This window comes from Agelaius tricolor, unplaced genomic scaffold, assembly GCF_023055355.1.
Source record: "Agelaius tricolor isolate 1412-34295 unplaced genomic scaffold, bAgeTri1.0.p SCAF_8, whole genome shotgun sequence".
In the NCBI taxonomy this organism is placed as follows: Eukaryota; Metazoa; Chordata; class Aves; order Passeriformes; family Icteridae; genus Agelaius; species Agelaius tricolor.
In genome coordinates, this window is record NW_027269268.1 from 47,049,378 (window position 1) to 47,076,817 (window position 27,440).

A 27,440-nucleotide genomic window follows, 5' to 3' on the forward strand; every position below is an offset into this window, starting at 1 on the left:
TTTGGCATTTGAGTCTTTGCCATTGTTACTTAATATGAGAAGAGCCACATTTAATTTCTTTTGGAATGTTTTAAGAGATTTTTTTATATCTTTTTTATTAAAAAAATCTCTATTTAGTAACTTTTTCTCTCTCAAAACATAACTATAATGCTAGCTAATTCACCATTTTATACCAGTCTGTTACAGTGGTCAGTTCAGAGACATGCAGTGTTTTTGGGGTTTCTATTTTTTTTCTTTTTTGAAAGAAGAGTCATCCACATTATCCCAGCAACCTAAGCAATCTAAAAATCATTGATTTTCTTTAATTATTTCAGAATGTGTTTTCATGTTGCTGTTAATGTATTTCTCTTTTGGTTTTAAGTTTTTTGGTTTTTTTTATAGTGAAATACTATTCCTACACAGGAACAAGTAAAGCAATACTGATACATACTTGCCAATAATGACCATCTCTGAACTACAATATTGGTGTAGTTTTTTCTTTGGTAGTGTTAGACTAAAGCTTTATCAGTGTGTACCCTCCTCTTAGGATGGTTAGGTTGCACTTCAGTTGACAACAGGTGGGCCTGGGACTTAGACCTGTGATGCTGAGACCCTAATTCAAGTCATAAAAATGCATGTGAAATTTCATCTTTGGACTGAATAGAATTTAATTTCATACATTTTTGGTTTTGCATTGCTTTCTTGCCATGGTGACAAAGATTTTTAAGGTTTGTCTTGTAGCTTCGTGTAAAAATCCTCACAGGAAGAAAATATTTTATTATTATAAATTAATTTATCCTGACTGCACTATAGTATCCTTTGTACATACAGGAAAATGTTTACATTTTGCTTTTAAACTTGACTGCAGCTGTTGACAGTCTTTGTAAAAGACTGCATATGTTTCTTTCCTAGCCATTTCATTCTTGCCAAGCACTTCAAAACAAAGTAATTTTGTATTTTATGTTATTCTAGGAGCCCAAGAGCTGGACTTGGTGAAATGATTTGAAAATCCAGTTTACTTTTTACTTTTACTTTTTCCTTCCATTTTTCCCCTAATGCCTGAAAAGAACTTTTATGTATGCATATGTTTTATTCTTCCTCCATTTTACTTAAATAGTGTTTTTTCTAAGTACCTGGTTCTAAAGTCAGAATTTCTAGGAACTGATGCAGACTCTTCTGACTACAAGAGGATCTTTTTTCAGAGGGCTTTAGTTCTGCTCTATGCATTATAAATTATTAGGGATGGACCTAGCTTGTCAATATAAAAGGTATTTTTTTACCTCAGTACAAAGAGACTGGCTCTGTCTGGGAACCTTAGTGTGTCCCGTCAATTAAAAAATATATATAAAAGGTACATCATCAATATATATAAGTTGATATTATCCAATTGTCCTTCATATTATTTTACAATATTTTTCAAAAGTACCATGGTGGTTTTATTACAGTTTTCTATTCTAACTTTCCTTCCCCCTTTTCTCTGATCTGCTCTCTTGATTTGGGGGAAAAAAACCCTTTAATCTTAGTTAGTCTTTCCTGCTGACCAGAGAAATATTGGGAGATAGATTTAGATCCAATGCTATCAATATACTTCACTGATTGTTAAAAAAATATCTTGGTGTAACTAGTCAAAAATCTTTCATGAAATCTTCCTTAGGTAGAAATTACTGTTATTGCTGTATTGAAACATAAAGGCTTAGGAAACAGTTTCAAACAGTTTCAGAACTGGTACAGCTTTATTGGAGGGGTTTTTTGGGTGGAGGAAGGGCAACACATAGTGTTGGTGATTCATGCTTATGGCTTTAGAAAACCAGTACTTCAATCGTTTAGGCTTCAGTTATTTTCAGTTCCTTATTTTGAAGTAACACTGCCAGTGAAAATTCTATAAAACAATTGGTGATGTCAAAGGATTGAAAAGGTCAAGGACTCCAGCTCAGAACCATTTGCATTGGCCTCTTAAATCCTCTTCTAAAGAATAGACAGAGGCTTGTGCTTTTGGTATCTCTTCAACTCTACCAGGTATTTAAGGTGCTCTCCTTTCAGAGACCAGAGGAGTTCAGAAATTTGTAAGGCACACTGGCATCTCCAGTACCTCAGAATTTGATGGGTTTTGTTGGAGGGGGTTTGGTTTGTTGGTTGGTTGGTTGGTTGGTTGGTTTGTTTGTTTGTTTGTTTGTTTGTTTGTTTGTAGGTTTTTGTGGGAGGTTTTTTGGGTTTGGGGAGTCTTTTTTGGGACAGTTTTCTTTGGTCAAACTGTATTGTGTCTTTTCAGAAAAAACTGTGCCAAGAAATTAGTTCTTGCTTAAGATGAGTGGCTGTAGGAAGTAGTACAAACATGAAATACTGGAATTTGCCCACATCCTTCTCAGACTAATCCCTGTGTTGGAGTAACCTGGGGGCTTCTGTGAGCTATTTTATTTTGGTTCTTTCCATTATCTGTGTAGCTTCACTGGAAGCATGACAGCATGCTTGTGTTTCAGATAGCAGACACAGAAACTGTGTCATCTAACTGCAACTCTGATAATGCTTTGATGTATTGTGTCTATAATGTATTTATCTCTGCTCACTGCATAATATAGACAATAGCTTGAAGATGTGCATTAGTGTTTATTGTAATTTTTTTAAAGGCATTCACCAAAATGTTTTATGGTCAGTGCTGTCATAAAATTAGATCAGTTGATGATTTTCTTCTGTTAAGCTTTTCCTTAATGGGTTGTCTTTTCTTTTTTTTCTTTTTTTAACTGTATTAGGCATTACATATTGCATCACCCTCTAATGCAATAGAGCTGTTCTCTATGAAGGAAGTACTCCAAGGGAAATGAAAATATTCTTTGGGTTCTGTGGTCAGGGATGTAGACTACAGCAGATAATTTTTATTAATAAGAAATACTTCTCAGCAAGTTGGAAAACAATGAGTTGATAATGGAATAGTAAGGAGTACAGGTAGCTTCCTGACGAGACTTTCTTGGAAACATCCTAACCACAGAATGCTAACTGTGCCAGAGCCCGTTTCCAGCTGCCGCAGGTCAGGGGGCTGGGAGGCAGGGGCAGCTCCCCGCCCAGAGGTACCCGCGGGGGTTCTGCCTCCTTCTTCGCGCTGTCCAGGTGTGCAGTGCCCTGCCGTTTGCATGACCTTCGAGCAGGCTGCGGGGCCGAGGCCGACGCGCAGAGAGTGCAGGTGAGGGAGCCCCGCCCGCGCACGCCTCGGATACACTCCCGCCGGTCAGGCAGGGCCAGCACCGGCCCCTCGGCCCGGGCCGGGCTCTGCCCTCGGCCGGGCTCTGCCCTCGGCCCAGCACCGCGGGAAGGGAGCGGTGCCGTGCCGCGGCCGGCTCCCACCTGCTCGCGGGAGGAGCGCAGAGCGGAGCGGCTCCCGGGGGCGGTGCCGTGCCGTACCGTACCGTACCGTGCTGTGCTGTGCTGCCTGCGTTGGGGCGGGCCCCGGCACCGCCCCGCCCGCCGGGCTGCGCGCCCGCGGAGCCGCCCGCGGCCAGCGCCTGCCGCGGGTCCGGCCGCGGCGGGGGCGCCGGTGGCCGCGCCAGTGCCTGCACTGCGCCGTGCCGAGCCCAGCCGTGCCGTGCCGTGCCGTGCCGTGCCGTGCCGTGCCGTGTCCTGCCCAGCCGTGCCGTGCCGTGCCGTGCCGTGCCGTGCCGTGTCCTGCCCAGCCGAGCCGTGTCCAGCCGCGCCGCACCGCGCTGTGCCGTGGCAGCGCCCGCTCCACGCACCGCCGGCCGCCGCGGGCTCCCTTGCGCAGCCACCCGAGGTAGATCGGCGGAGTTTGCTCGGCCGTGAGGAGGCGGCGAGGCCGTGTGAGGCTCTGGACTGCCCCAGAAGTTTGCTGGCAGAAACTGTTCCCTGTATTGGCAAAGTCGTCAGGCTCTCCTCAGAGGAATACCCCATTGCCTAAGATGAGTGGCTGTAGGAAGCGGTGTAAGCGGGAAATAATGAAATTTGCCCAGTACCTTCTCAGGCTAATCACAGGTTCTCTTCACACAGGTAATGACTGTTTTTCTCTGTAGTCGAGCTGTTCAGCATGATAACGAGAGAATTGCCTAAGGATAATACAGTGTTGTCATTGTTTTATATTATCATTCCTTTCATCTTATAAATAATAATAAAAGAAGATCTGTGAACTACTTTGTGGCTGAGCATAATGAAAACAGAGCAGAATCTGATGTTACAGTGTTTAGACGGTCTGACATTCTCTAAGCCTTTACACACACGAACCCAAATTGGGATGTGAGTGTACATGGTTCCACCTGTCCACCTGTATGTGTTAGCAGTACTGCAGAGAAGACACATTGGTCATAAAGGATGAATCTTATGGTTTTTATTTTCCCTGTTTCTTGGACTGATATCCTTTGACAAGCACACTACATTCTCTTTCTCGGAGGCTTGGTTTTGCTTATCTAAAGATGTAAATCAGCTGCAATCTGTCAATGGGATGTTGTGGTATCTTGTAGGAAATTGTGAATAACACTTGTGCTTTGCCCTTAAGGAATTTGAAACATAGTGGTTGTCAGCTTTCCTTAGGTAATTTTTCTTCTGTAACCTTGGACTAAGTGTGCAGTACCAGGGAAGGTTTCTAAGCTAGACTGAGCAGATGCTGTAGCTTTCTTATCACTTTGGAAAATATACTTTTCTCACAATTCAGCATTTTCTGTAGCTGTTCTCAACAGCTGACAAATATGATAACTTACATGATGTCATTCTGTATTTATAAAATATAATTGTGTGTCTTTCTAGACTTCAGTTACTTTTTTTTTCCCTTGCAGAGTTGCAAGTCCAGCGTCAGCAGATAATATCCAATTATGCTACCACGATTGTTGAGAATTAAAAGCCATTTATTTAAAGTCATCTGAAAGTTTCAGCTGGTTATTTTAATTTATTTGGTGGTGGTGGTGGTGTGTCAGCTATTTGTGTTTTTTGTTTTGGCACTGATGAACAGATTTGAGAGCAAAGTTGATTCTTTAGCAATAATTGGAAGAATTGATGCATGCAATTAATCAGATTTGGGATTACAATGCTATAAAATCATAGCACAAACACTGACAATGCATACTTCATAGGATGCTTGTAACTTTGGGAAATCTGACACAGCTTTTTAATAACTTTGAGTGTCTGGTAACAGAATTTCCCTGCCTTTATTTTCTCTATTATTCCTAGTCTAGCATAGTTTCTCTTTTGTGAACTGCATCAATTCACATTTTTCTGAAAACACTGGCTTCTTGCTCCTGTGGGTTGCTATGGAAATTAAATAATATATGATGCAAGAAGAAAGATGTGTTAGAAATTCATAGCAATACTCTTTTCACAAAGTCATTCGAGCTTTTCCTTTCCTATCTAGCGAATGATGCACACACTACTCTATTTTTCAGATTGACATTTGTGCTGCAACCTTTCTGAGCTCACAATTCAAAACCATTTCCAAGACTTGCTGTGGATACTGATTCATATGCTATCACTAAAAGAAGTTATTTTTTTTACAAGTAAGCAGCATGTATTCAATGATAAAAAGCCAAGTGGAGTGACCTCAGATGTGTTTCCTTAAAGGCAAGCAAACAAGCAAGCAAAAAATCCCCACTCTTCCTAAGAGCTAAGATTCTTCTGAGGAGATTTTCAGTTTGTTTTTATTACAGGTAATGGTATCTTACTACTCTTATTAAGTTAATAGACTTCATCATGTTCAAATGATGTGGCAAATGAGATCAGGATAATGTGATAGTACCTGAAACGCCAAGGGAGGTAGAGCTACACTGTTAAGCTCTTGCATAGCCCAGTCCTACTCAGTAACCTCAACTGTTGCAAGCCAGTTACTGTTCAGACTGAAAAATCTAATGCATAATTTGTTCTGTTGATAATTAGTTGATAATTAAGGAAGATGAATGAGAAAGCCTAGTTGAAAGTGTTAGAAAGTTATACTTTGTATATTAAAGATACTGCTGTTTCTATCTTGAGCATTCAAAAATTTAGGGTAGGTATCAGAAACAAGGTGTACTTATTTACCTTCTTAGAAGCAGTCAATCTCCTCATCCAAGTGGCCAATTAATTTCAAAGTGTAAATGTTTACTAAGAACCACAATGGCAAATGTAATTTGATTTATATGTTCATGGCTTCTAGCTTCTTTTTCAGGTGTTCCTTAATATTTAAATTATACTTAATAGTTTGGAACTACACATTCCTGAAAATACTTGCACTGAGTCTAATCCATCCCTTCTTCCTGTATGGGTAGGCATGTTGAATATATACTTAATCTACACATTTGTACAAGCTGTGCTGCAGCTGGTGCGATTACCTTGATCAGAAAACAAAACAAAGTAATATGGGAGGGAGACTGGGTCTACTGGCTAAGGAGTCACTGTTGATTACTGGTTCCATAGCTTGTGTTTCATAACCATTTATAGCACTACAGACCTGTTCTGTGGTGAATCTAAATGTTTAAAATAAAAATGGTCCCATATAGCTGTCTGTAATAATACATAAGCATGGACTTGAACTTCATAGTCCACTCAGCTGGAACCAATATTAATGAAACTACCCCCTTGCTTGAAGGTAAATGCTGTATAAATCTTTACAATGGGTTTTAAGTGGCACTCTCTGCATGAATACATCCAGATCTCTCTCATTTTTTTTTTTTTTACAGCACTATGTAAAGTCACTATGATTGATAGCAAAATGTAGTGGAAAGAAATAGTCTTTTAAACAAAGTTTTTAATTTTCCATGATTTCTGTTATATATTAAGTTGATGTGTTTCCACAAGTGAAACCTATTGAAGAAACCCTCATTGAAGATGGCAAACCAAATATCAAAGCAATCCCTACTTTGTTGCCTCCTGCCTCTTGACTTGCAAGCACCTGGTCTTTAAAACACTGTCATAAAATCTTGGCACTGCTCTTGAGAATGTTTTAGTTTTTGGATGCAACATGGATTTTTATATTATAAATAACAAAATTAATCATTTTGAGATCAAGAAGTAGGTCATATTATTTTAAAATGGAGGAAAAGTGATTTCAGAGCAATGGCTATGAAATTTTTCTTAACCATCACAACTGATGAAATATTAAAGAGCTGATAGAACCAAAACCACCATTGAATTCAGTGGTAGATTTTCACAATTGCATCCCTTTCAGGCATGTTTTTATTAAATGTCTGATATGACCTATTCATATAGGAGGCCAGGTTTTACAGGACAGATTCAAATTCCCAGTTAGCATATATGTATACAGGGAATGAAGTGGAGAACAACCCTGGCTGTGAAATTGTTCTCTGTCAAACAAACTGAAGTTATCTCACTCTTCTAGGCTTTTGTAGATTAGGTTAGGGATTGATGTGGGGTTTTTTGACTTCTTTAGATTTTTCTGGAGATTTTGTTTGTTTCTTTATTTTTGAATCTCAAGGTTGATGAAATTGGTGTAAAGTAATATTTATCAAAGGCTTCATATTTTCCTTAGGTAAAAAAAGCAAACCATTTAGTGAATGCAGGTTGTATTTCCTGATGGCATGTTCTGTGATAAAACAGATTTCCAAAGGCAGTCTCTAGTCCTTCATTTTGCCTCTTTTTTTGCACAGAAATGTTTTCTGGCCTACTGCCAAGAGGAATATATCATCTGAGCATAGCTCTGAAGCTGTGGGAGGCCTCACAACTGTACTCCTCTGACTGTCCTATTTCATGTGCTTATCACTGCCAAAAGTCTGAGAGTGTTTAGGACAGTAGATTATTCTGAATTCCTTCATGGGCTACTCCTTGGTAAATCCAAGAGGAATCACCTTTTTTTGAATGCTGGTCCCTTGACTTCTATGGTGCATAATATAAGAAGTAGAATAAATTAAAAGACAAAAATTATGCAAAATATCAAAATAATCTTAAAAAGTATGAGACAAAGAGAGCAGATAAAAAGATGTTTCCCCTTTTTATGCAAACAGGATATAACATAAAATTATTTTAAAAGGTCCTTTTATCTTGAAGATATTATGGAAAACCTAAAATGTCAACATCTATAGGAAAAGACGTTGAATGTGTTTCCAAATGCCTTTTTTATTGCTGAAATTTTTCTTTTTTCTTTTTTTCTTTTTTCTTTTTTCTTAATACAAAATCAGTATTATTCATGAACCCAATTAGTCTTTTTTCATTTATTTTTAATAGGAAAGAATTCCAGATTCAAGGTCGGAATCTCTTGGCTGTTGCCTATGAGGTAGTTTGAACCTCTGGGGTTTCAGAAACTTTTCCTATACGGAGGTGCAGTGTTCCCTCTATGGATAATTTCACAAGTTATAATGTGCAAGAGTGAAATATTTGCCACATCCTGTTTAGGAAAAGAAGTCTCATTCATTTAAAATACACCATTCCAGATTTCACTTGAAATTCTGCATTGTACTTTATGCTTGCTCTATTTTCTGATTAGGACTGGCAATTTTTGCGGGTGCTGTCTTGTTATTCATCTCCCTCTGAGAGAAATTCCTTTAGTGGAAGGGTGTTGTGGATACTGAATGGGATATCCCACTGGTTACAGTGGGATTTCAAGTAGGTTTCATGCACTACCTGACAGAGGTGTTTGAGTATAAAACATCAGACTTTGAAAAAAAAATATCTGAAAAAATACCATCCAACCAATTCACCTAATATATTTAACAAGAGCTATCAGCAACAACAATTTTGTTGTTGTTGTTGTTAGCTCTTGTTAAATATATTAGGTGAATTTTGCCAGAGTCCTCCTGTAATGTTTCTAGGATTTTTCATTTATTGCATTGTTGAGGTAGCTGGCTTTTGAAACCACTTTTATATTGTGCTATCCCTCGGTGTACTATCACTCCAATAGGCATTTTGTTTAGAATACACTGTAGTACAGACAGTGCTCTGAGACAAAAGACCAAGATGTATTGAGCTTAGTTGCAGGCAATGTGAAATATATTCTGGGAAAAGCTGAGAATGCCTTAACTTAATGTACTTAAAATGCATTCTGCTTCAAATTGGAAAAAATTTAAAATATTTAGTTTGTTCCCTTAAAAATCAATCCTACCTATATGCCTCTCATGTGCTGCAAATTTATTGTGAACTTTCAGCAATTTTGTAGAAAATTGCTCAGATTTCAAGTAGTATAATTTGTTACAAAATGTGTTATAATAAATTACATTTAAGCACTCAAAAATTATAAATTTTTCCCTCGTCGGAAATGGGTCTACATAGACTGCCTTTGCTCTTCCCGATTTGCAATTCAGTGTTGTGCAAAATGTTTCAGCTTCAAGTTCTATAATCCTGCATATTTGAGATAGACTGAACTTCACAGATGCATGAAGCAGTAGTGGATACCTTGAAGTGGGGCATCTAAAGGCAATGCCCTTATCTTTAAACATATTCTCCTGAATATTTTTAAATATTTGACTCAAATGTCCCATGTTTTTCAGGCATTAACATCATATAACCTATATAAAGAAGATTTTTTCTCCAGATCATTCCAAAAGAGCCCTCACTGAAGTCTTAAGGCTTCTTATGGTGTATTAATTGGAAAAGGACAAAGTTAGCATGCTGCATAGCATTTCTGTTGAAAAAATTGAGATTTTACTCTCTCATTCCAAGTCTGAATATTAATTAAAATGAAAGATAACAGTTCATCTTCTCTTGCAAATGACACATTGGAAAGCATCCTGTAGTCACCATTAATAATCTTCCCTTTGGAAGTCGTGCTTTCTGTGCTGTTCTTATAAGAGTCCAAACTACTAATGTCATTTATAAATATAGTATTAAAAATTCAGCTGTACATAAGGCACAGCACTTGATAATATGCTTTAAAATGCTCTTAAAAGAACTTTTTAAAAGTTACCAAATCCTGCAGACAAAATGTTGGAAAATGGCAACATTAGGACTATCTCAGTACAATATAATACAGTTCTTCAGTGTGTGTGTACTTTTCATTTAACCATTGCACAGGGTAGCTTGGAGTATAGAAGCAGCAAGGAGAAGGATATATTTAGATTAGAAATGTGGGTGCAAACTGAAATAAACACAGTCTTGGAATGCACAGACTGTTTTTTTTAGTTGTTATGTTTTTGTTCCTTTTATAAGTACTTTCTACTGCAGACAGATATTATACAATGATTCGCAAAGACACTAAAATGACAGGTAAAATTCAGTGTGAGGTAAAATAAAGTAGTACATGCTGGACAAAATGAGCTTTATGTCTGAATGGATGGGCAGTGAGCTTGCTACTGGCCAGGAATGAAACCCTGGGGCTGTAAAACCTGTGAAACCCCTTACTAAAGGGTGTTGTCAGTGCAAAAAGTTCTGCATGAGTCCAGAGGGACCAGCCAGGTAAAGAGTTGGAAAACAAACCTGTTGGGAGACTCTGTCTAGATTAAACATGTAAGAATTTCCCTGAGATGAAAGTAGTCCATGGCTATGAAAGTGTCAGGGGAAAATGTTCTAAGTGCTTCTCCTGTTTCTTGTTTTCACTGGGCATACACTGACAGCTGTTGGTGAAGACAGGATATTGAGCTGGATGGTCTAAACCAATATGGTAGTTTTTATATTGCTAACCTGCATTCAAAAAGGGTGATTCCTGGATTTACCAGGGAGCAGCCTTTGAAAGAGTTCAGAATAATCTACTGTCCAGAACAGTCTCAGATTTCTGGCAGTGATAGGCACATGAAATAGGACAGTCAGAGGAGAGCAGTTGTGAGGCCTCCCACACCTGTGCTCGGATGATATATTCCTCTTGGCAGTAGGCCAGAAAACATTTCTGTGCAAAAAAAAAAAAAAAAAAGGCAAAATGAAGGACTAGAGACTACCTGTGGTAATCTGTTTTATCACAGAACATGCCACCAGGAAGTACAACCTGCATTTACTAATTGGTTGGGGGTTTTTTTTGCCTAAGAAGAATATGAAGCCTTTGATAAATACTACTTTACACCAATTTCATCAGTCTTGAGATTTAAAAACAAACAAAAACCCAATCACAAAAGTCAAAACAAACTTCTCTGGGGTTAGGATGTTTTCACTGTTTCAATCAGCAGCTGTATTCCTGCCTCTTTTTGTTCTCAACTAAGTGATCTTGACTGAGCATTTTCCTGCAATGGCCAGAAGTTTAAAGCAGATAGATTAAATGGAGTTATAAACTGAATATTAAGTCAACTGAAATCGTTTTTCAGACAGTGTTTTTACAGATTACTGATAAGAATCACTTCATGTTGGTTTTTTTTTTTAATATCTTGTGTTTGTTAGGCTTCACATATGGAATAGCCTTAGGATAAGTTCTATTAACTAGTCCATAGGAAAGTGTATGTGGATATACTTTTTTTTTTTTTCCGTAGTATTAAATACCCTGAAAAGGGATGGGAAACTCTAATGATGAATAAAAATGAGTATCATCTAAAGCAGGGCTAGCTAGGGAAGGTGGGTGCATCCTATCAGTAGCAGTGTCAATTGCTGATCATTCTGATGGAGGTTTTAAAACCCCAGTCTTTTTGGACCTGCTTCAACATTTTATTTGTAGCAGTTAAGGGAAAGATGCAAGCTGGGAATAAAAATGAGAAACCATGACAATCTCATTTACTCAAATAGGATGATATATGTATGTACATTTAGTGACTGCAGTAATAGTGTATATTTTAACTTTTAGTTTCATGGATGTCCCTGTCTTCCAAACTGGGATAACAACATGTTCATACTTAACAGTCTGCAAGGGCTATCCTAAATCTGAGCCTGTATTAGCAGAAAATATTTTCTTCATTTGTTTAATATTTGAATTCTGTAAGGACATTAGAAATAGACAACGGCCAGTTCAATACCATGTTTGGATATGAAGTTAATGGCCAAGCTGGAAAATAGCAGTGATATGTTGGCTTGGAAATGCATGGGCACTGAACTACCTGCCAACAGCACTTCAGCCTTTAACTGGCAGTTCTGTGTGACTGGCTGTGATACAGCCAAACAGAAACAGTAGAACTGATAAAACTTAATGCTGCTTTGTGGCTGGTGAATGCCAATCTTATGTCCCATTACACTGGCAGTCACCTGTTCATGGGCAATAACGCAGTGACCCTGGTTGCCACACCACCTCTGTTCTCTTTCCTGCCGTGGTGTGATGGTCTTTACTTGCTTTACTGTGTTTTCAGACCAAATTAATTGGTAACATTTATATTTTCTGTGTATAATCCAATTCATTTGAATTCCACTTAGAGATTATGTGTCTCTGAATTGGATATTGACTCATGTGAACTCTTCACTTGCCTCCTGTCTCTTCATGGTGACAGCCTGTCATAGAAGACAATGCAATTCACTCCAATACCTCTTTCATTTCCAAAACTGAAGTACTGACTTTTGAAGTAATTTAAAATCAAACAAACAAATGAAAAACTGTCTGAAATAAAACTCCTGAACTTTTCACTGCAAAAAGCTGCCAAAATTGGATCAATTATTTTTTTAAAATATTAACTAAGATTTTACCTTTATATTCTATTTTTTAAGTGCAAATGTATGTTTTTGTATTTTTAACTGAAATCTGTATCATGGTGCAAATATGTATGCACTTGGACCAAGGGGGTTCACTCCCCTGAAATGCTTCAAAAAATTAAAAAATATTTTATTTTGTAAACTTCCTTTTTAAAGCTACAGCAGGTAGTCTAGGGGGTCCTGCCAATGAGGGTTTCTGCTAATATTGAACATTTTGAACATAAAACATATATTTATTGTTATTAGATTCCTGCAGTATTGAACTCTAACTTGTTTTAATTCTGCATTTGAAGTTCTATTCCAAATAATATAGATGCCATAGTTTTATAGATTAAGTTTGTCATTACTGTTTCTTCAGAATACATAAACTTAAAGTAAGCATATACAGTACTGTATATGCTTATGGTGTGTGTATGAGTCAAATAGGTCTTTATCTTTTAAAACTGGTAACAATTGGATTTACCTTCTTGAGCTTTTTATGGAGTCTCCATCTAGGCAGTGTGATTAACTTTAAATATAAAATAAAAGTGTTTAGGATGCAGAGGAAAAAAGTCTGTTTTCATCAACAGCCATACTCCATTAGTTTAAGAAATTGAATAAATATGAAAAGAGGTACTCGATTTTGTGTCTGTTAGTCTGGTTTTTGTCAGCAGATTTGTAATTTTTTAAATACCCTTTATGAGGCATGTGAATAAAATCAACATTTAGAATTTGTGCAGTGCAGACCTTTCTGTGACAGCTATTGTAAACATCATTTAATTTCAGGGAAAAAAGTGACAGTTGATCATTTATATTTGATTTATAGTAACACTTGTAAAGGTCAGCAGAAAATAGATTCCTTAGTCAACTCTAAAAATAGGAATTAGGCTCCTTTGTCATTTACTTCTCAAAAGTTTGTCCATAGATTCTTTATTCTAATCACTACATGTCATTACGTTAGTTTAAGAATTTCTTTAAAAATACTGGGTCAGGTTCTCCCCTCAGATGATTTCCTTGGGACAAGGGTGTGGTATAATTTGGGGGCTCTGGTTTCTTCAGCACTTAAAAACTGAGAGTTGCTGGTCAAATGGGGTGCTGACACACACAGATGCATCCAGCTTGGGGCCAAAAAAATTGGGTTCATTTTTAATCAACTAGAGTACACATAGTATGGGTACATACACCTAGGACAGTCAACTGTTGTTGATTATTCAGATTATCTTAGATTATGTACAAATTTATAAAAATATATGTTTAAAATTTATAAGTATACCCAGTTTTAAATAAATACCTCTTCTCTACAATATTAGTTTTCACTTACAAGTTTTAAATGTGCTCATATCAGCATCTCTCAGGTACAATCAGTACTCTTACCATCTAATTCACTATCAGTGATGCCTGTGGAATCCACAACAGTAAACTGTAAAATCTGCAGAGCCTTCTGTAGAAAATGCATCTGAAATTGCTTCATTACTCTCAATGTGAGGCTAATGATTATATATATTCAGTCAATTTCCCCAAATCATCATATGTTTGTTCCCAGACAAACAAATATTAAGCAACAATGATAAACTGCTTTTGAATAGCTGTACTGCAGCCTAACACAAGTTTTGTAAGCAGCTCCCATTACTGCTTCAGAAAAGGTGTTAAAGCATAAGAGAAATGTAAGGAATTGTCTTCATGTGAAGATTTAATTGAAATTAAGTAAAACTGTTACATTGCAGAAAAATCAGAACTGAAGTGACCTCATTTTAATTTAGCATAATTCATTTCTCAAGGAAATGAAACCAAATTCTATTTTAATTCTGAATGAGTGGGTCTCAGCAGTGACTGAATTAATCTTAACTATTCCACCTTACTGATAATTAATAATTAACTTCCCTGAGTAGCCTATGTGTACAGCTCCTCAGGATTCCTGAAAAGGCATAAGGGCTTTTTACTGAGGACAGGAAAATTTTTAATTTATTCAATCAGCTTACTGTCAAGAGAACAGAAAATATAAAATAAGACTTTAAGGAAAATTAAGGCTGAGGGTAAGGAGAGAGGATTGAGGAGAAAGAAGAGCACAGTGACACTAGTAAATAAAAATGTACATTTATGTGCAGCCTCTGATACCTCTACTTTATTGTGTATCTTTTTCATCCTTGATGTAAAGCTGCAGGCAAATCTGTACCAATGAAGAGTTTGGTCTGAGAGAAATGTTTAGTGGACAGCATGGTGTCATATCTTCACTCTCAGCACTCTGAACCTCTAGCATTGAAGGCAAAACTTTTACATTGTAGAAATATTTATTCCTTCAAAATTGGACTGACTTTTGAGTCCAGTGAGTTACAACAGTAACTAAAATGCATGTTGGGGAAGACAGAGGTGATGGTGGCTGACAGTCACTGCTCACTTTCAGTTTGATGTGTCTGTTACCCTGACTGCTGGTTTTGGAAGTTTCATTGCTATTCAGGCACTCTCCCTCTTGTCACACACAGGTGAATTTAAGTGCTGCAACATCCCCTGTGTTCGCGTTCACAATGCTCTGAAACTTTAATGCTGAGTGGCAGATGGGAATAGGAACAGCAGGGCATTCCTGCCCTGTGAAGACCTACCAGATGAAGTGCTTGAAGCTCCTCAAATAACTGCTGTAGTCTATTGTGAGAAACTAATTGGATTGTATGTATTGCTTACAGGAAGTTCTGGACCGATCTATTAAATTACCTACCTGTTGTCTGTATAGTATCGTACTGTGACAGTAATTGAAATGTCATCCTGTTGAGACAGTGTAGGACTAAGGCCAGTCCTTCAATGAGTAGTCTGCTGAGATGTTTTCATCAATCAAGCTGTACCATATAGTAAAAAGGTATCCTTTTTCATCAAGGAGGAAACTACCCTTCAAAAAGCAATAGAATTCTTGTAAATATCCCGGAGTGGGTCCGGCTGAGGGTGACAAGGATGTTTAAGGGAGTGGGGCATCTCTCTTATGAGGAATGACTGGGGGAACTGGGCCTGTGCATCCTCAAGAAGAGACAATTGAGAGGGAACCTCATCAATGTCTGTAAGGGAGGGTTTCAGGAGGATGGAGCCAGCCTCTGCTCAGTGGTGCCAAGAAACAGGACAAGAGGCAATGGGCAGAAGCTGATGCCTAGGAAATTCCATCTGAATATGAGGAAGGACTCACTGTGTGTGTGACTGCACATGGAAGAGGTTGCCCAGAGAGGCTGTGGAGTCTCCCTCACTGGAGATACTCAAGAGCTGTCTCGATACATGTGCTCTGGGAAGGTCCTGCTTGTGCAGGGAGGTTGGACCACTGTGGTCCCTCCCAGCCTGATCCATTCTGTGATCCACCCTAACAATTTAAATGGACAGTTTGCCGTGTGTGTCCCCCATGTACAAAATTAGGAGCAGTACTCTTATCTCCTATCTTACCAGGTAGAGTTCATCAGTAAAGAGAGCCATGTAATGATAGAAAATAGAGTGTTTACACTTTTCAGTGATTTTATGTTGACTGTTTACTTTTAGCTGTATTGCTGCTGATCAAAGTCAGAAAATTTAGGCTTGAGATTTTCTTTCTACTATGGCTTACTTGTAAGATAAACATATACTGTGGCATTGTATGTATGGCTGTATGAACAGCAACAACAAATTTTTACAATACTGTTCTTTCCAAACAATACAACATTTTAGTTTATATTTTGTATTACTACTTTTTTTTAAAAATTTAATTAATCTGCATCAAATACCAGATCTGTATTGCACCATAACTACTTAAGACATACCACCAAAGTGTATACCTGAGGTTGAAGCATTCCACACTTAAATAGACTCAGTACTTTAACTACATCTATACCTTACCTGGGGGTGCATTGGCTTTAAAATCTGACAGGGCAAAGGATGAGAGGCAGAAATGATTGCACCACAGTGAATTGAAAAAATGAAGCAAACATCATGGTATGCCTGTGGATCTGGGAGCTGTGAAGGGGAATGTGCAATGCTGAAGCTTTAGCCAGCTGGGCCATGGAGGAGCAGAATTTGAAGGAAGAAGCCTTCAAACACATATAATTGTGTCTAGAGGGCACTGGGAAGGTGATGGGTAGAGGAAATATCCTGCTTCATGTTTATGCCCCCTTACAGGCTGAAGCAGTGTGGAGGATCCTCACGGCACTTACAGCTCCCTGCAGATTGAATATGGCATAGGAAGCAATGCTGGAGGTCAGTAGTAAGGAGATGAGCAGGGCTTATCTTAGATTTTTCCAAATTATCTCTATGCATTTAAACGTCACTTATTTTGTCTCCTTACAGGATAGGTTTGTATTCGCAAAACAGATACTACATACTAAAATTTTTTTTTTTAAAATAACTTTTTTTAATAACAATCTTGAAAATAAAATATTTTTCTTCACAGTGGCATGCATATATATATATATATATATATGTAGCTTTGCTTTTGCTACTTTCTGTTAAGTCCTTTATAATCTAGGAAATTCAGGTCTAGTAGTACTCAAAAATGTACAATCCCCCTGCTATAACAGTTCTGTATGGTTGCTCTTCAATTCTTTTTTATTCTTCTGTAATGATTCAAAACATTTTGTTTGGTTTTTTTACGGACCTGCTGCTAAGCTAAGGTTTACTTAGACCTATGAATTACAAGAGTACGTTTCCATTTTTCAGTACTTGTGGTTTGTCTTGACTCACCACCCTATGGTGTGAGGTAAAGCTGGTTTTCCTACCTGCCTTACATTGGCTGCTTTGTTTCATCTGCTTGCTGTCTTTGATCACTTCATCCCTGGTCACTCAGTTCTGTGTGGTCCTTCTGCACTTCTAACCCTTCACTGAATATCACCAGTGGATTTTTCTAGCTTCATTATTCATCCTGTGTTTCTGGACACTTGTGAATATGCTGAACATTTGGAGCTTTGGCATTTGCCTTCTAGGGACTCCTTCACTGTAACTTTCTTCTGGTGTGATGTCACTGCCTGTAACTACTGCATTTCCTGCCTTTGTCCTTTTTTTTCTTTTTTAAATGTATCATTAAAGGCTGGCAGACTCCTAAAAGCAGGGCATCCAAATCAAGTGGTCATACACATCCTGAAAGGGAACTGATGCTTGAGACCTGCCACAAAAGATCAGTGATCTCCTTACAACCAGGCCACTGCATGCCACTCATTTGTTTAAATGAATTTAAAACTCTTTTTTGGCCTTTTCTCTTTTCTTTCTACTAGAATAACTAGGTATTAAAACACATTATTAGTGCAGGGTGTATCTATGTAAGCCACTGTGAATTTCTTCTAAACAGAACAAGAGGAATGACTCTCTTATTCCAGTCCTTTGTGAGACTCAGTAATGCCTTTGAAGAGATTCTTCCATGGATTCTACTGGCAATTATTAAGATCTATCATTGTAAAACAGCACTTGGTTGACTAGATAGACAGTGAAACTGATTTGAGACTTTTGTTTCACCACCAATTCCCTGTCAAGGACAAGCTGGTTCAGCTCATGGGTAAGTACCATGGGACCTTGGGGCCTACATTCTGCTGAAGTCCAAGAAAACTGGATAAAACTGCTGCCTGTGCTTTGATCCTTTCCAGTCCTGGGGCAGAAGTCATTCTGGTACAATTAAGTAGCTTGGTATCTGTCTTATGATGTAGGATTAAAGACTTAGCATTCCAGCAGTGGATTCCTGAAAAGTCCAATCAAGAAAATACGTCAAAGGCATACAAATGCATAAGTGCAGTAGCACATGACTCAATACACAGTAAAGTTGCCAGGACAAGTCTCTTTCAGAAGTGAGTGATAAGCTGCTTTAATATAATTCTACAGCAGTCATACCCTTTCCTCATCCCAGCCAGAGGCTGGAATACCTTTCTCAGAAGGTCACCTTCCACATAGATTCTTTTTACAACCCAATTTGTTAACCTCTTCTCTCGGGCAGTCTGTTGCACAGTATCCTGTCTCCTAGTGACACAAAAAACCCCCTACTGGGGCTACTAAAAATTCATCATGTGTAATTTGTTGTAGATTTTTTTTCCTTGCTGCGTCCCCAGACTGAGAGCAGTAGCTGTTGGAAATTGAGTGCTTAAATTACATGGCAAACTATGATAAATTTCCAGGCATAGAACTGTACCAACTGCCAAACTAAACTACTCATTTTCATTTCAGTTGGTCGTAAAAATGCAATCAAACATCCTGGATCCCAGATGGAAGTTTATAAAATTTAATTTGTTTCACTCTGTACAATTTAAAAAAAAAAAGTGTGTTGTAGAAGTCGTGATTTTTTTTTTAAGAACCCATTGCATTTAGGTCACTGATTTTAATAGATAATTTTTACTCTGCTTAGTATTTTTTCTTTTAAAGTTGTATTTTAAGCAATTTCATTATGCATCAAAATTTGAAAAATAATTTGCAAGAAAATAGTAAGTGTGAAGAATTCTGCCCATCCCTTAAGAGTTCAAAAAGTCATCTATAGAAATTGCAGTAAACTAGGGGTTGGTTTTGGTGTCTGTGGATTTTCTGTTTTGTTTTTTATTTGTTTATATTTTTGTTTGTTTGCTTTTTTTATTTTACAGTGCTGCTGACAAGAGGGCATTCACCTCTCATGCTGGTGCCCATGAATGACCCTTTGGTTTCCAGTTGGTCACAGCTGTCCTTCATGCTGCTGAGCTGTTGCAGTTCAGACTGGGATTCCAGAAGGCAAAGGTCCTTTGTCATTTTAGATAGAGTGGAAAAGTTGAAGTGCGTGGCCCTGTACTCAAGATCTGCATTCTGATGTTTCCATTTCTATAGAAATGCAGTACTGAACAGCAGTGGGAAAAAAATTCTGGGACATTTCCCATTAAGACCCTTTTATATTCCCCTCTTTTTTTATTTCTTGGTCTTCTTAAGAACATGTGCTTTTGGCTCTGGTTTCTGCTTCTTTTTTTTTTTTTTTCTTTTTCTATGTCAAGGTATGGAGTGATGCTAAAATAACAGTTTGTTCCTGCTTGATGTTAAAATAACAGTCTGTTCCTGCTCTCAAACACATAATTAGCAGACAGCAGGGAAGAAAATTATTTTCAAAACCCAAAGACTAGGTCCCCAAATGGATGTCAATTACTGATACACAAAGTATGTAAGCTGTCAAAACTGGTGACTGTTTTTTTGTTTGATATCTCTTATGATATATAGTAAGGGTTTTCTCCTGGAAACTCAGATTCTTTATGTTATAATAAAAAAGGACTTCAATGAGAGGAAATGGTATAAATATTTTTTCATTTTTTCCTCAACTTGCTGAATTAAAAGAATGTATTTTAAACATACTTAGAATATTGCTTTAGAAATATCTCCAGCATGCTATAGGCCATGGAAGTAGTTGTGTATTTGCTAATAGGAAAGCTCAGGCATAGGATTTCTTTAATTATCTCATTAATATTCCAAACACTTTATTAAAGTTTTATTCCTAAATATATATATATAATGCTCTTGTGTAATACTACTCTAAGTCAGTGCAAGGAGAAAAATTGGATGCAGATTTCCCTGTACTCTATTCCAATGGTTTTGTAGTATACATTTAATTTCCACAGGTCCTGTATAGTGATATCTATACCCTACCTACAGCCCCTGGTTTCTACTCAGTTAAGAAATAGAACTGAACTAAGAATTCTAAAAAAGATTCGCTAAACAACTTTTTGAGAAAAGTTTCAAAGTATACCTAACAAACAATTCTTAAGGAAAGGTTTCAAAGGTTTCCAAGAAGCATATTTGCAGAATGTCCTTGAAGGACTCTACTGAGATACTGTATAAAGATATTAATCTGCTTTCACCCCAGAAGTATCTTTTCTTAAAGAGACTGTTCAGTTTCCATCTAGCATGTTTGTTTGTTTTTATGTTTAAATAGTGATGAAGGATTGGGTCCTTCACTGTTCTGGCCTTTGCCTCTGGGTGAAGTTCAGCAGCTCTCTGCTATCTTCATTCAAGAGCTCTTTTACCTGACAAGGTCTTCACATTATTTACCTTTTTATTCTCTTGCCCCTGTAATGCAAGCAGTTGCTCGATGGAGTAAAAGGTTTACTCTGCTTTGTAGTACAGCATTGGTTTTGTCTTTCCAGTTTGTAATTGGTCATACATTAAATTCTCCTATTCCTTAGCCAGTGCGTGCAAATCACGAGTTTAATTTCCTGACCCTTCACTGCTTTCCTCTTGCTCCTTTAGGCTTGTAAACTCTGACCACTTAAATATCACATTTTCTTTCAGGTTGTTATCACAAGCAACTCTGATTAATAGTCCAGACTGGAATAACAATCATGCAGTGACCCTTTTGTAAAAAGCTTGCAAAATAATCCTTCTAAAAGAAGCAATTTGGAATAAAGGTTGGACTTGATGATCTTGGAGGTTTTTTCCAACATTTCTGTGACTCTATAAGTGAGGAAAGATTGTGTATATGAAGCATTATTTACCTCAAATGGTAGTGTTTTATTGTAGAGGATTGCTGAAATTGCTAACTTAATTTTTTTTTTCTATTGTTGTTGAGTTTTGGCTACAGGCTTTTTGACTTAAAGATAAGCATGTATTTATGCTCCAGGACTCATTTTCTGTGTTTTCATATTCAGGACAAAGAGCACATTCACTCTGACAAGATTGTGAACTAAAGGTACACTTTTTTATCAACAAAAGTTTATTTAGGGTCTTTTGGTCTTTTATCTAAAATCTCAGTCTGATCTGTTGTCAGAATTTATTTAGCTGCAAAAATTTATGTAATTAACTCTGGACTTAGAAGAGGCACAGGTAGACAAGCTGGTTATTTATTCATGCTCTTGTTTAGTTCTTATACTAAATACTTCTCTTTGGAAAAGTCTTATAGCCCTCTCAGGCTGAGCTAAGTTGGTGCTATTGGAAGCCACCTTGTTTTGGAGTCAGCTGTTGGCAGTATGCTTCTTTGTTCCCCCTGAGTTGTTCTAGGAAAAAAAAAAGTGAAGTTTGGGAACACTCTGTAGCTCTCTTTTCTGACTCCACAGAAATGACATTTCATTATTTCATTTATGAGAATTGCTTTTGTTTGCTTCATTAGTTTCATTTTTAATAATAAATGCTATTTAGAAATCCTTCTGAGCCAAGTAGTCTTACAGTAGCCTCCTCTATTCTGCCTTTGAGGTAACCCACACTGGGTAATTGGAAGTTCTGTAGAAGATGCTTGCATGTGATTATGTCAAATTACTCAGTTTGGTTGCCTCATTTCTTTTTTTTTTTTTTTTTATGTGTCTTAATTAACAAGCTATTGCTTACATTTCTTAAAGCCTGACATAAACAACAGGTCTTTTTGTGAGTACTTTGAAAGTTAACAGGCCTGGGATTTTTGCTTGCTTCTAATTGAGGCCTGTTACTCCTCTGAATTTTGGGTAAAGAGACTTGCTTTGTTGATGAAAAGCTAAATAGTGAGAATGCATTAGAACTTTTAACACCTTTCAAAGCAGCCATAAAAAGCACTGTGGATGCAAATGGATATGGAAGGTGTGAGGGAAGAACATAATAAAAGGAGTATACAGAGTTTTGCTCCTAGTGCCACTGGAATCAGGAATTTCTTTTTGCCTCATGCTTCTGTTTGAAAATTTTAGAGCATGAATACTGCATTTCCCTTGTTTTGGAAAACAAACCACACTTATGGCTTTATGGACTGGGTGTTTCTACAGACTCCTAGGAATAAAGAAACCCTATTACATTTAACAGCATCTCAGGGAAGGTGTCAGCTTGTTTCCTGAATGTGATAAAACACAAGAGAGTTATTTTTGCCTGTGTCAAGAAATTGGTGTCTGTAGCTTAGTTCAGCAACTGGAAAACTCTGATTCTGCTGGGTTGACAACTGCCCTTGGTTGACTCCTTGGAGTTGTGAAATCCCACTATTAATACAATAATTTTTATCAGGAAAAATACTTTTTTTACAATACTAGAGAACCCTATAAAATCATATCAAGACAATTTTTGTAATATAAAATTGACTATGGGACTCAGCAATCATGCAAGACTGGGATTTAAGGGAAAAAATTAAAACTGAAACCAAAATATTTCCGAGCAATTTTTAATAAGCCAGTGTAGTGAAAATCCAGACAAAAGGTGCCAGAATTTTGTGACCTGCTCATGGTTATTGCTGACTAATGGTGTTATTATTTAATTACTGTCCCAGTATTTGATTAACATTTCATTAAGAAGATATTTTGCCATTGTTTCACAATCTCTGCTAAATTAGAACTTTAAGTAGTTTTAATGCTTTTTACTTTAACCCAAGCTTATTGTCTTAGAAAATTAATTTGCCAAGGCGTCTTCCACATTCCATCAAATCCACAGAGGATGTCATGGTTAATGAGGGCACCATTTGAGCCATTCAGTTAATTGAGTTTGTTGTGGCCATTTTTATAAGGTGAACTGTACATCTGTTCTGTGTCATTTTAAGGATAACTTGAGTTAGCATATCTTTTCACTTTGAGGCTACTGTTGCTTTTTCAATCTTTTTTTTTTTTTTTCATGTATATACTTTCTCTTCCATAAATCTTTGCTTCCCTTATGCTATTTGGATTTATGTAATTTGCCTTCTTAGCCTTCTGAACTGATATATGCATTAATAAACAGTGCTGCAAGGGAACTTGATTGCATCCAGAAGGGACGACATTGGTTCTGGTTGTACAGTGTAGTTTAAAAATAACTCAAGGTTTGACCATCACTGTTGTAAAGCCTGTGCTCGATTCTAGCACACAGTGTGGTTTTGGAATGGATTGGCATGGGATTCCTTTGTTCTGTCTGAGCCATCAAAACACAGTCATGTTGAAACAAGCACAGGGGAAAGATTTGAGACAGCTGGTGATGCTCAGTTCAAGTGTAACTTCATGTTTAGCTAGTACAGAAAAAAATATAATTCTCTTTCTCCATTTCATATGAGAAATAAGGATATGTCACTGGGGAAAGAAAGGGGAATAAAGAAGTACATTTTCCTGTAAAAAATTATCATATCCCCTTCAAGCCCTTTCTTAAAGACACCATGATATCCTTCAACAAGTAGTTCAACATTTCTGAGGAAGCAGGAAGGAGGACAGTCTCAGTTGTAAGAAATAAAATGTCTTTAAGAAGAGGCTCAAAATAGCTATGATTTTTGACAGTAGAATGTACATCTTTATTCCCCTTTTTTTGCTCCATAAAATTATTCCAGTGACATATCCATATTTCTCATTTGAGATGTAAAGAGAGAGCAAGGGTTGCAGGAAAATTGTCTGAAAGAATTTAGCTAGTAGCCAGAAAAAATGATTTCTTCTATATTTTATGGAAAGAAAAAAGTTACTGTCTTTTAGAAATAGACTTTTGAGTATCCTAGACTATAACCTTCAATTTGACTATACTATTCAAAATGCATCACAAATTATTTCAACCACAACCTGCAAATACAAGATTAATGCAAGTAAGTTACGAGGTTTACCTTATGATCTATTGTAAGTCTAACAAAGATGATGAATGAGACATAATAAAAAAGACTGAAGGAAAAATGTGAGTGAAGAAAAATGAGAAGAGTGTCCTGAAGCTCAAGGCTTGTAGGTAAATAGTATTACTTTTTTATGCTATTTATATGTAAAGTGAAAGAATAGCAATTATAAGCCAAGGAGAACAGATGCTTCTTTGTGTTGACTGAAGAATGTCAGGGAACTGTTAAAGAAGAATCTGTGTCTTGCTTTGGAGAAACAGGAAAGGACAACAGGTTCTCAGAAACTTGGTAAAGAATGAGGCTAATAAGGTCCAGTAGAAAAAAAGTCCAAACAAGTGGATGATTGAGTAGATCCCTGGGAGGATCTCTAATGAGCTTGTAGTACTGTCATTTAAGAAAAAAGAAAATTCCAAGATATCCTATGAATTTCATTAGACTGCTTTGAGAGAGCATCCAGGAGAGCAAGGATTTATTAAGATGCAAGAAAACAGAAAATTTTGTTCCTGCCCTGAAGATATATAAGTCAAATCTTAAATGAAGAAAAAGTGCTATTCAAGAATTAAGTCACAAGGTGTATGCAGAGGCTTGCTGCATTGAATGGGGAAGCAAGAACTAACCACTAATGCATTTGTGAAGTAAATTGTAACCCTGTGGTTGAATGCTTACTTTGCAGGCTAGAATAGAATAGTAAGTAGGACTGAAAAAAGGGCAGATTTCTGGATTGCATTTTTTTTTAAAGAATGCCTTGGTCAGCTGCAACAGATCATTTACAGTAAGATCCATTGCTTTCTAAGCTCATCACTGAGAATGTAAAAACCACTAAGGAACAGATTCTCAAGTGCTTTGTTTTGTTTCTGTAGTTTCCAATGCACTGTTTTCAGGTTTCTCCCCATGTTCTCATTGCTCAGTAGTTGGTTTATATACTAGTAATGAACAAGTAAAGTCATTCTAGTGGAAGGTGGCCCTGGGGGTTGGTATCTTCCAACCCAAAACATTCTATGATTCTATGATCTTCCTTCATTTCTCCTCAATAAAGTATTGACTTGCATTTTCATAGGCAAATTGGCAAATTTTTTTCTCTATCCTTTCCATATTAAATATTTTGTATTAAAAGGAGTTATACAATTGAAGCCTTCATTAGTAAATAGTTATACAACCTAGTTGAGGTAGGAAAACAATTAATTCCATGATGTAAGCAGGAAAAATTCTGTAAATACCAGGAGAAGTTGCAAGCAATAGCCAGTTTTCCTGGGGAGTTCTCAGATCCATTATGGGTAAAAAATATTTTATCTGCATGTCCCAGTTCCTGAATAGTTTAAAAACAAATTTAGATTTCGAAGTCAAAAGCTGCTCAACATTGTCTTTTTTCTAGCACTCATAATTTTTGAATAAATTTTTGGATACTCTAGGGCATTCTCCATGTACTGCTGTTTCTTTTTCCCCCTCAGCAAAGGAAACAGTTATGATGGATGTGAATCTGTGCAGTAACTTTCCAGAGGGGCTCTTAGGCCATGTGTGCTTGGCTCTGGTTTCCAGCCTGGCATCTGGCTGAGTTCTGCTGGAGCCTGTAGATAAGAGCAGGTTCAGAGACACCTAGCCTCCACAGAGATGCTTGCTGCCATTAGTCAGTCTTCTCAGTGATGAGTTCAATTGGATTAAAAACCTGTGCTTCTCAGGTGCTGGGGAAAGAAGCTTCTTGAAAGAAGTCTGCTACTTTGCTTGCAAGTCTTCCATCCCCTAATCACTCCCCTGCTTTGATGAGGGACACACAGAAGATGGTTTTCTGCTCCTAACTGCAGTTATATAAATATAATTTTTAATTTTCACCCTCATCATGTTTTCTCTTAATTAATCTTTAATGGAAAATTAAGTTTACTTCTTCTGTGCCTATGTTTTTCTCTGCAGAGTCTTTATCTTAAAATATATACCACATACACCAGTGAACGAATGGCTCAGTAATATGGGTTAAAGCTGGTTTTGCTCATTTAAATTTTCCTCTATAGTCTCATTTGTACTATGCAAAATAGGGCAGGGGGATCATATATCATGAAGATAAACCTGTCAGAGCAACCCAAAGATATTCTTTTAGGAAAAAAACCCATACTATTAAAATAATAGATATGCAGAAAACCCAGCAGAGTGGTTTTACAGAAATTGCTGTTAATTCAGTCAGGCCTAGTTTATCTGTATTTAGATTATTTCTGTATAGCTGTACCTTCTATATAGGATATTTTTGTAATAATTTTTCCCCCTTTTTATTTTTTTCTTCCCCTTAGAGGACTCTAGTTTTACTCTTTCAGCTAGTGAAATGGAGAGTAACAGTACAATTTTGTATTTTCTCAGACCTTGTATTACCCTCTGTTAGTGTATGGCACAGTATAGCTGAGTATCTGTTTTCACTTGTTTATCCTTAAAGAAATTAAATAAAATAATAGGGTGTAAATATCAGGTATATCTTTATATCTGTATTGTCCAGCAATTTCTTTTGGAGTGAATTATTTTAAATGTTGTTCTCCTCTTGAACTCAGCTGTGGGTTTCAAGCTTATGTGTATTAGGTATAGTGGTACAAGAGGGGGGTAATTCTGGCCTTTTAGGACTTTCAATTCCTTGCATGCCTGGCTGCCACTTAAGAAAACAAAAAACAACTTTGCATCTTTACTTTTCTCTGCTTGAAAAGGGAGAGTGAGCAACTTGGAGCACGGAAATGGCAAATTCAGTTTGTGGACAGCTTGTGTTTTTGTGGTTGGAGTTATGTGGTTCATAACCATTCCAGCAGATGTGTCACAGCAGGCTTTTTGCTCTCTTAGCATGTGAGACCACATTCACATGGGTATGCATGCACAAGCTAACAAAAATCTCAGGCAATTTTTTTTTCTTATTCTTATAGAACGTGGTAAAAGAATTTCAGCAGATTTTTCTCGAAAAGTAATGAAAAATTGAAAAGCATAAAAAATACTGATCTGTGCCTTCACGTTTCCTTTTTTTTTTTTTTTTTGAATTGATTATGGCTTGAACTGCTAAGTCCTGGCAATACAATTCTTATAAATTCACTCCCTTTAGTCCGCTGATATTGAAGGATGAGTTCTGGAAGAGCATACGTTACAAAAACAATAATTTCCATTAACATTAACCCAAGAAATTCTGGGGAGGATTTGCGTGTTGGGGCGTATTTATATTTTCTTTCTCTTCTTCTTCTTCTTTTATTTTTTTTTAAAGCACTGCAGTCACTTTGTCCTTTTTACCCTCTTCCTAGAAAAATATGAATTATCTTTCTCGCTTTCTCCTCTAGGAAATTTGTTTTATTTGATAAGGAAAAGGAAATCTGAGGGTCAGCTGTGGCAATATTTCAGCCTTTCTGATATTTAGTTGGTTAGCAGATAAAGACCAACAGAATTCATCTCCTCCATGGAGCTTTTGAAGTAAGATTACTGTGTTCCTTGGAGCAGAAAACATGACTTACAAAAATTTTAAAATGACATTTTATTTTTTTTAATATTAATGTCTTGTAACATGACTCTTAGTCCTATATTGAAAGCCAATTCATCCAAGGTGAATTCTATCATAAAGTGTAAGATCAGGTCTATTAATTACTCTGCAGTCTGTTTTTAAAAAGCA

The 27,440-nt window shown here is 37.1% G+C and overlaps 1 protein-coding gene across 6 annotated transcripts in view; it reads left to right on the forward strand.

The window, feature by feature from the left end:
• KCNIP4 (potassium voltage-gated channel interacting protein 4) overlaps positions 1-27,440 on the forward strand; it is a 388,682-nt gene that overhangs the window by 98,181 nt on the left and 263,061 nt on the right. Inside the window, exon 1 of one of the 6 annotated variants that reach the window (XM_071432623.1) lies at positions 3,463-3,972. The exons of the other annotated variants lie outside the window; for them this stretch is intronic. Within the exon in view, the coding sequence (XP_071288724.1) occupies positions 3,885-3,972 (88 nt within the window). The 5' untranslated portion in view covers positions 3,463-3,884. Of the gene's footprint in view, positions 1-3,462; positions 3,973-27,440 lie in introns of those variants that run through there. 6 annotated transcript variants of the gene reach the window in all.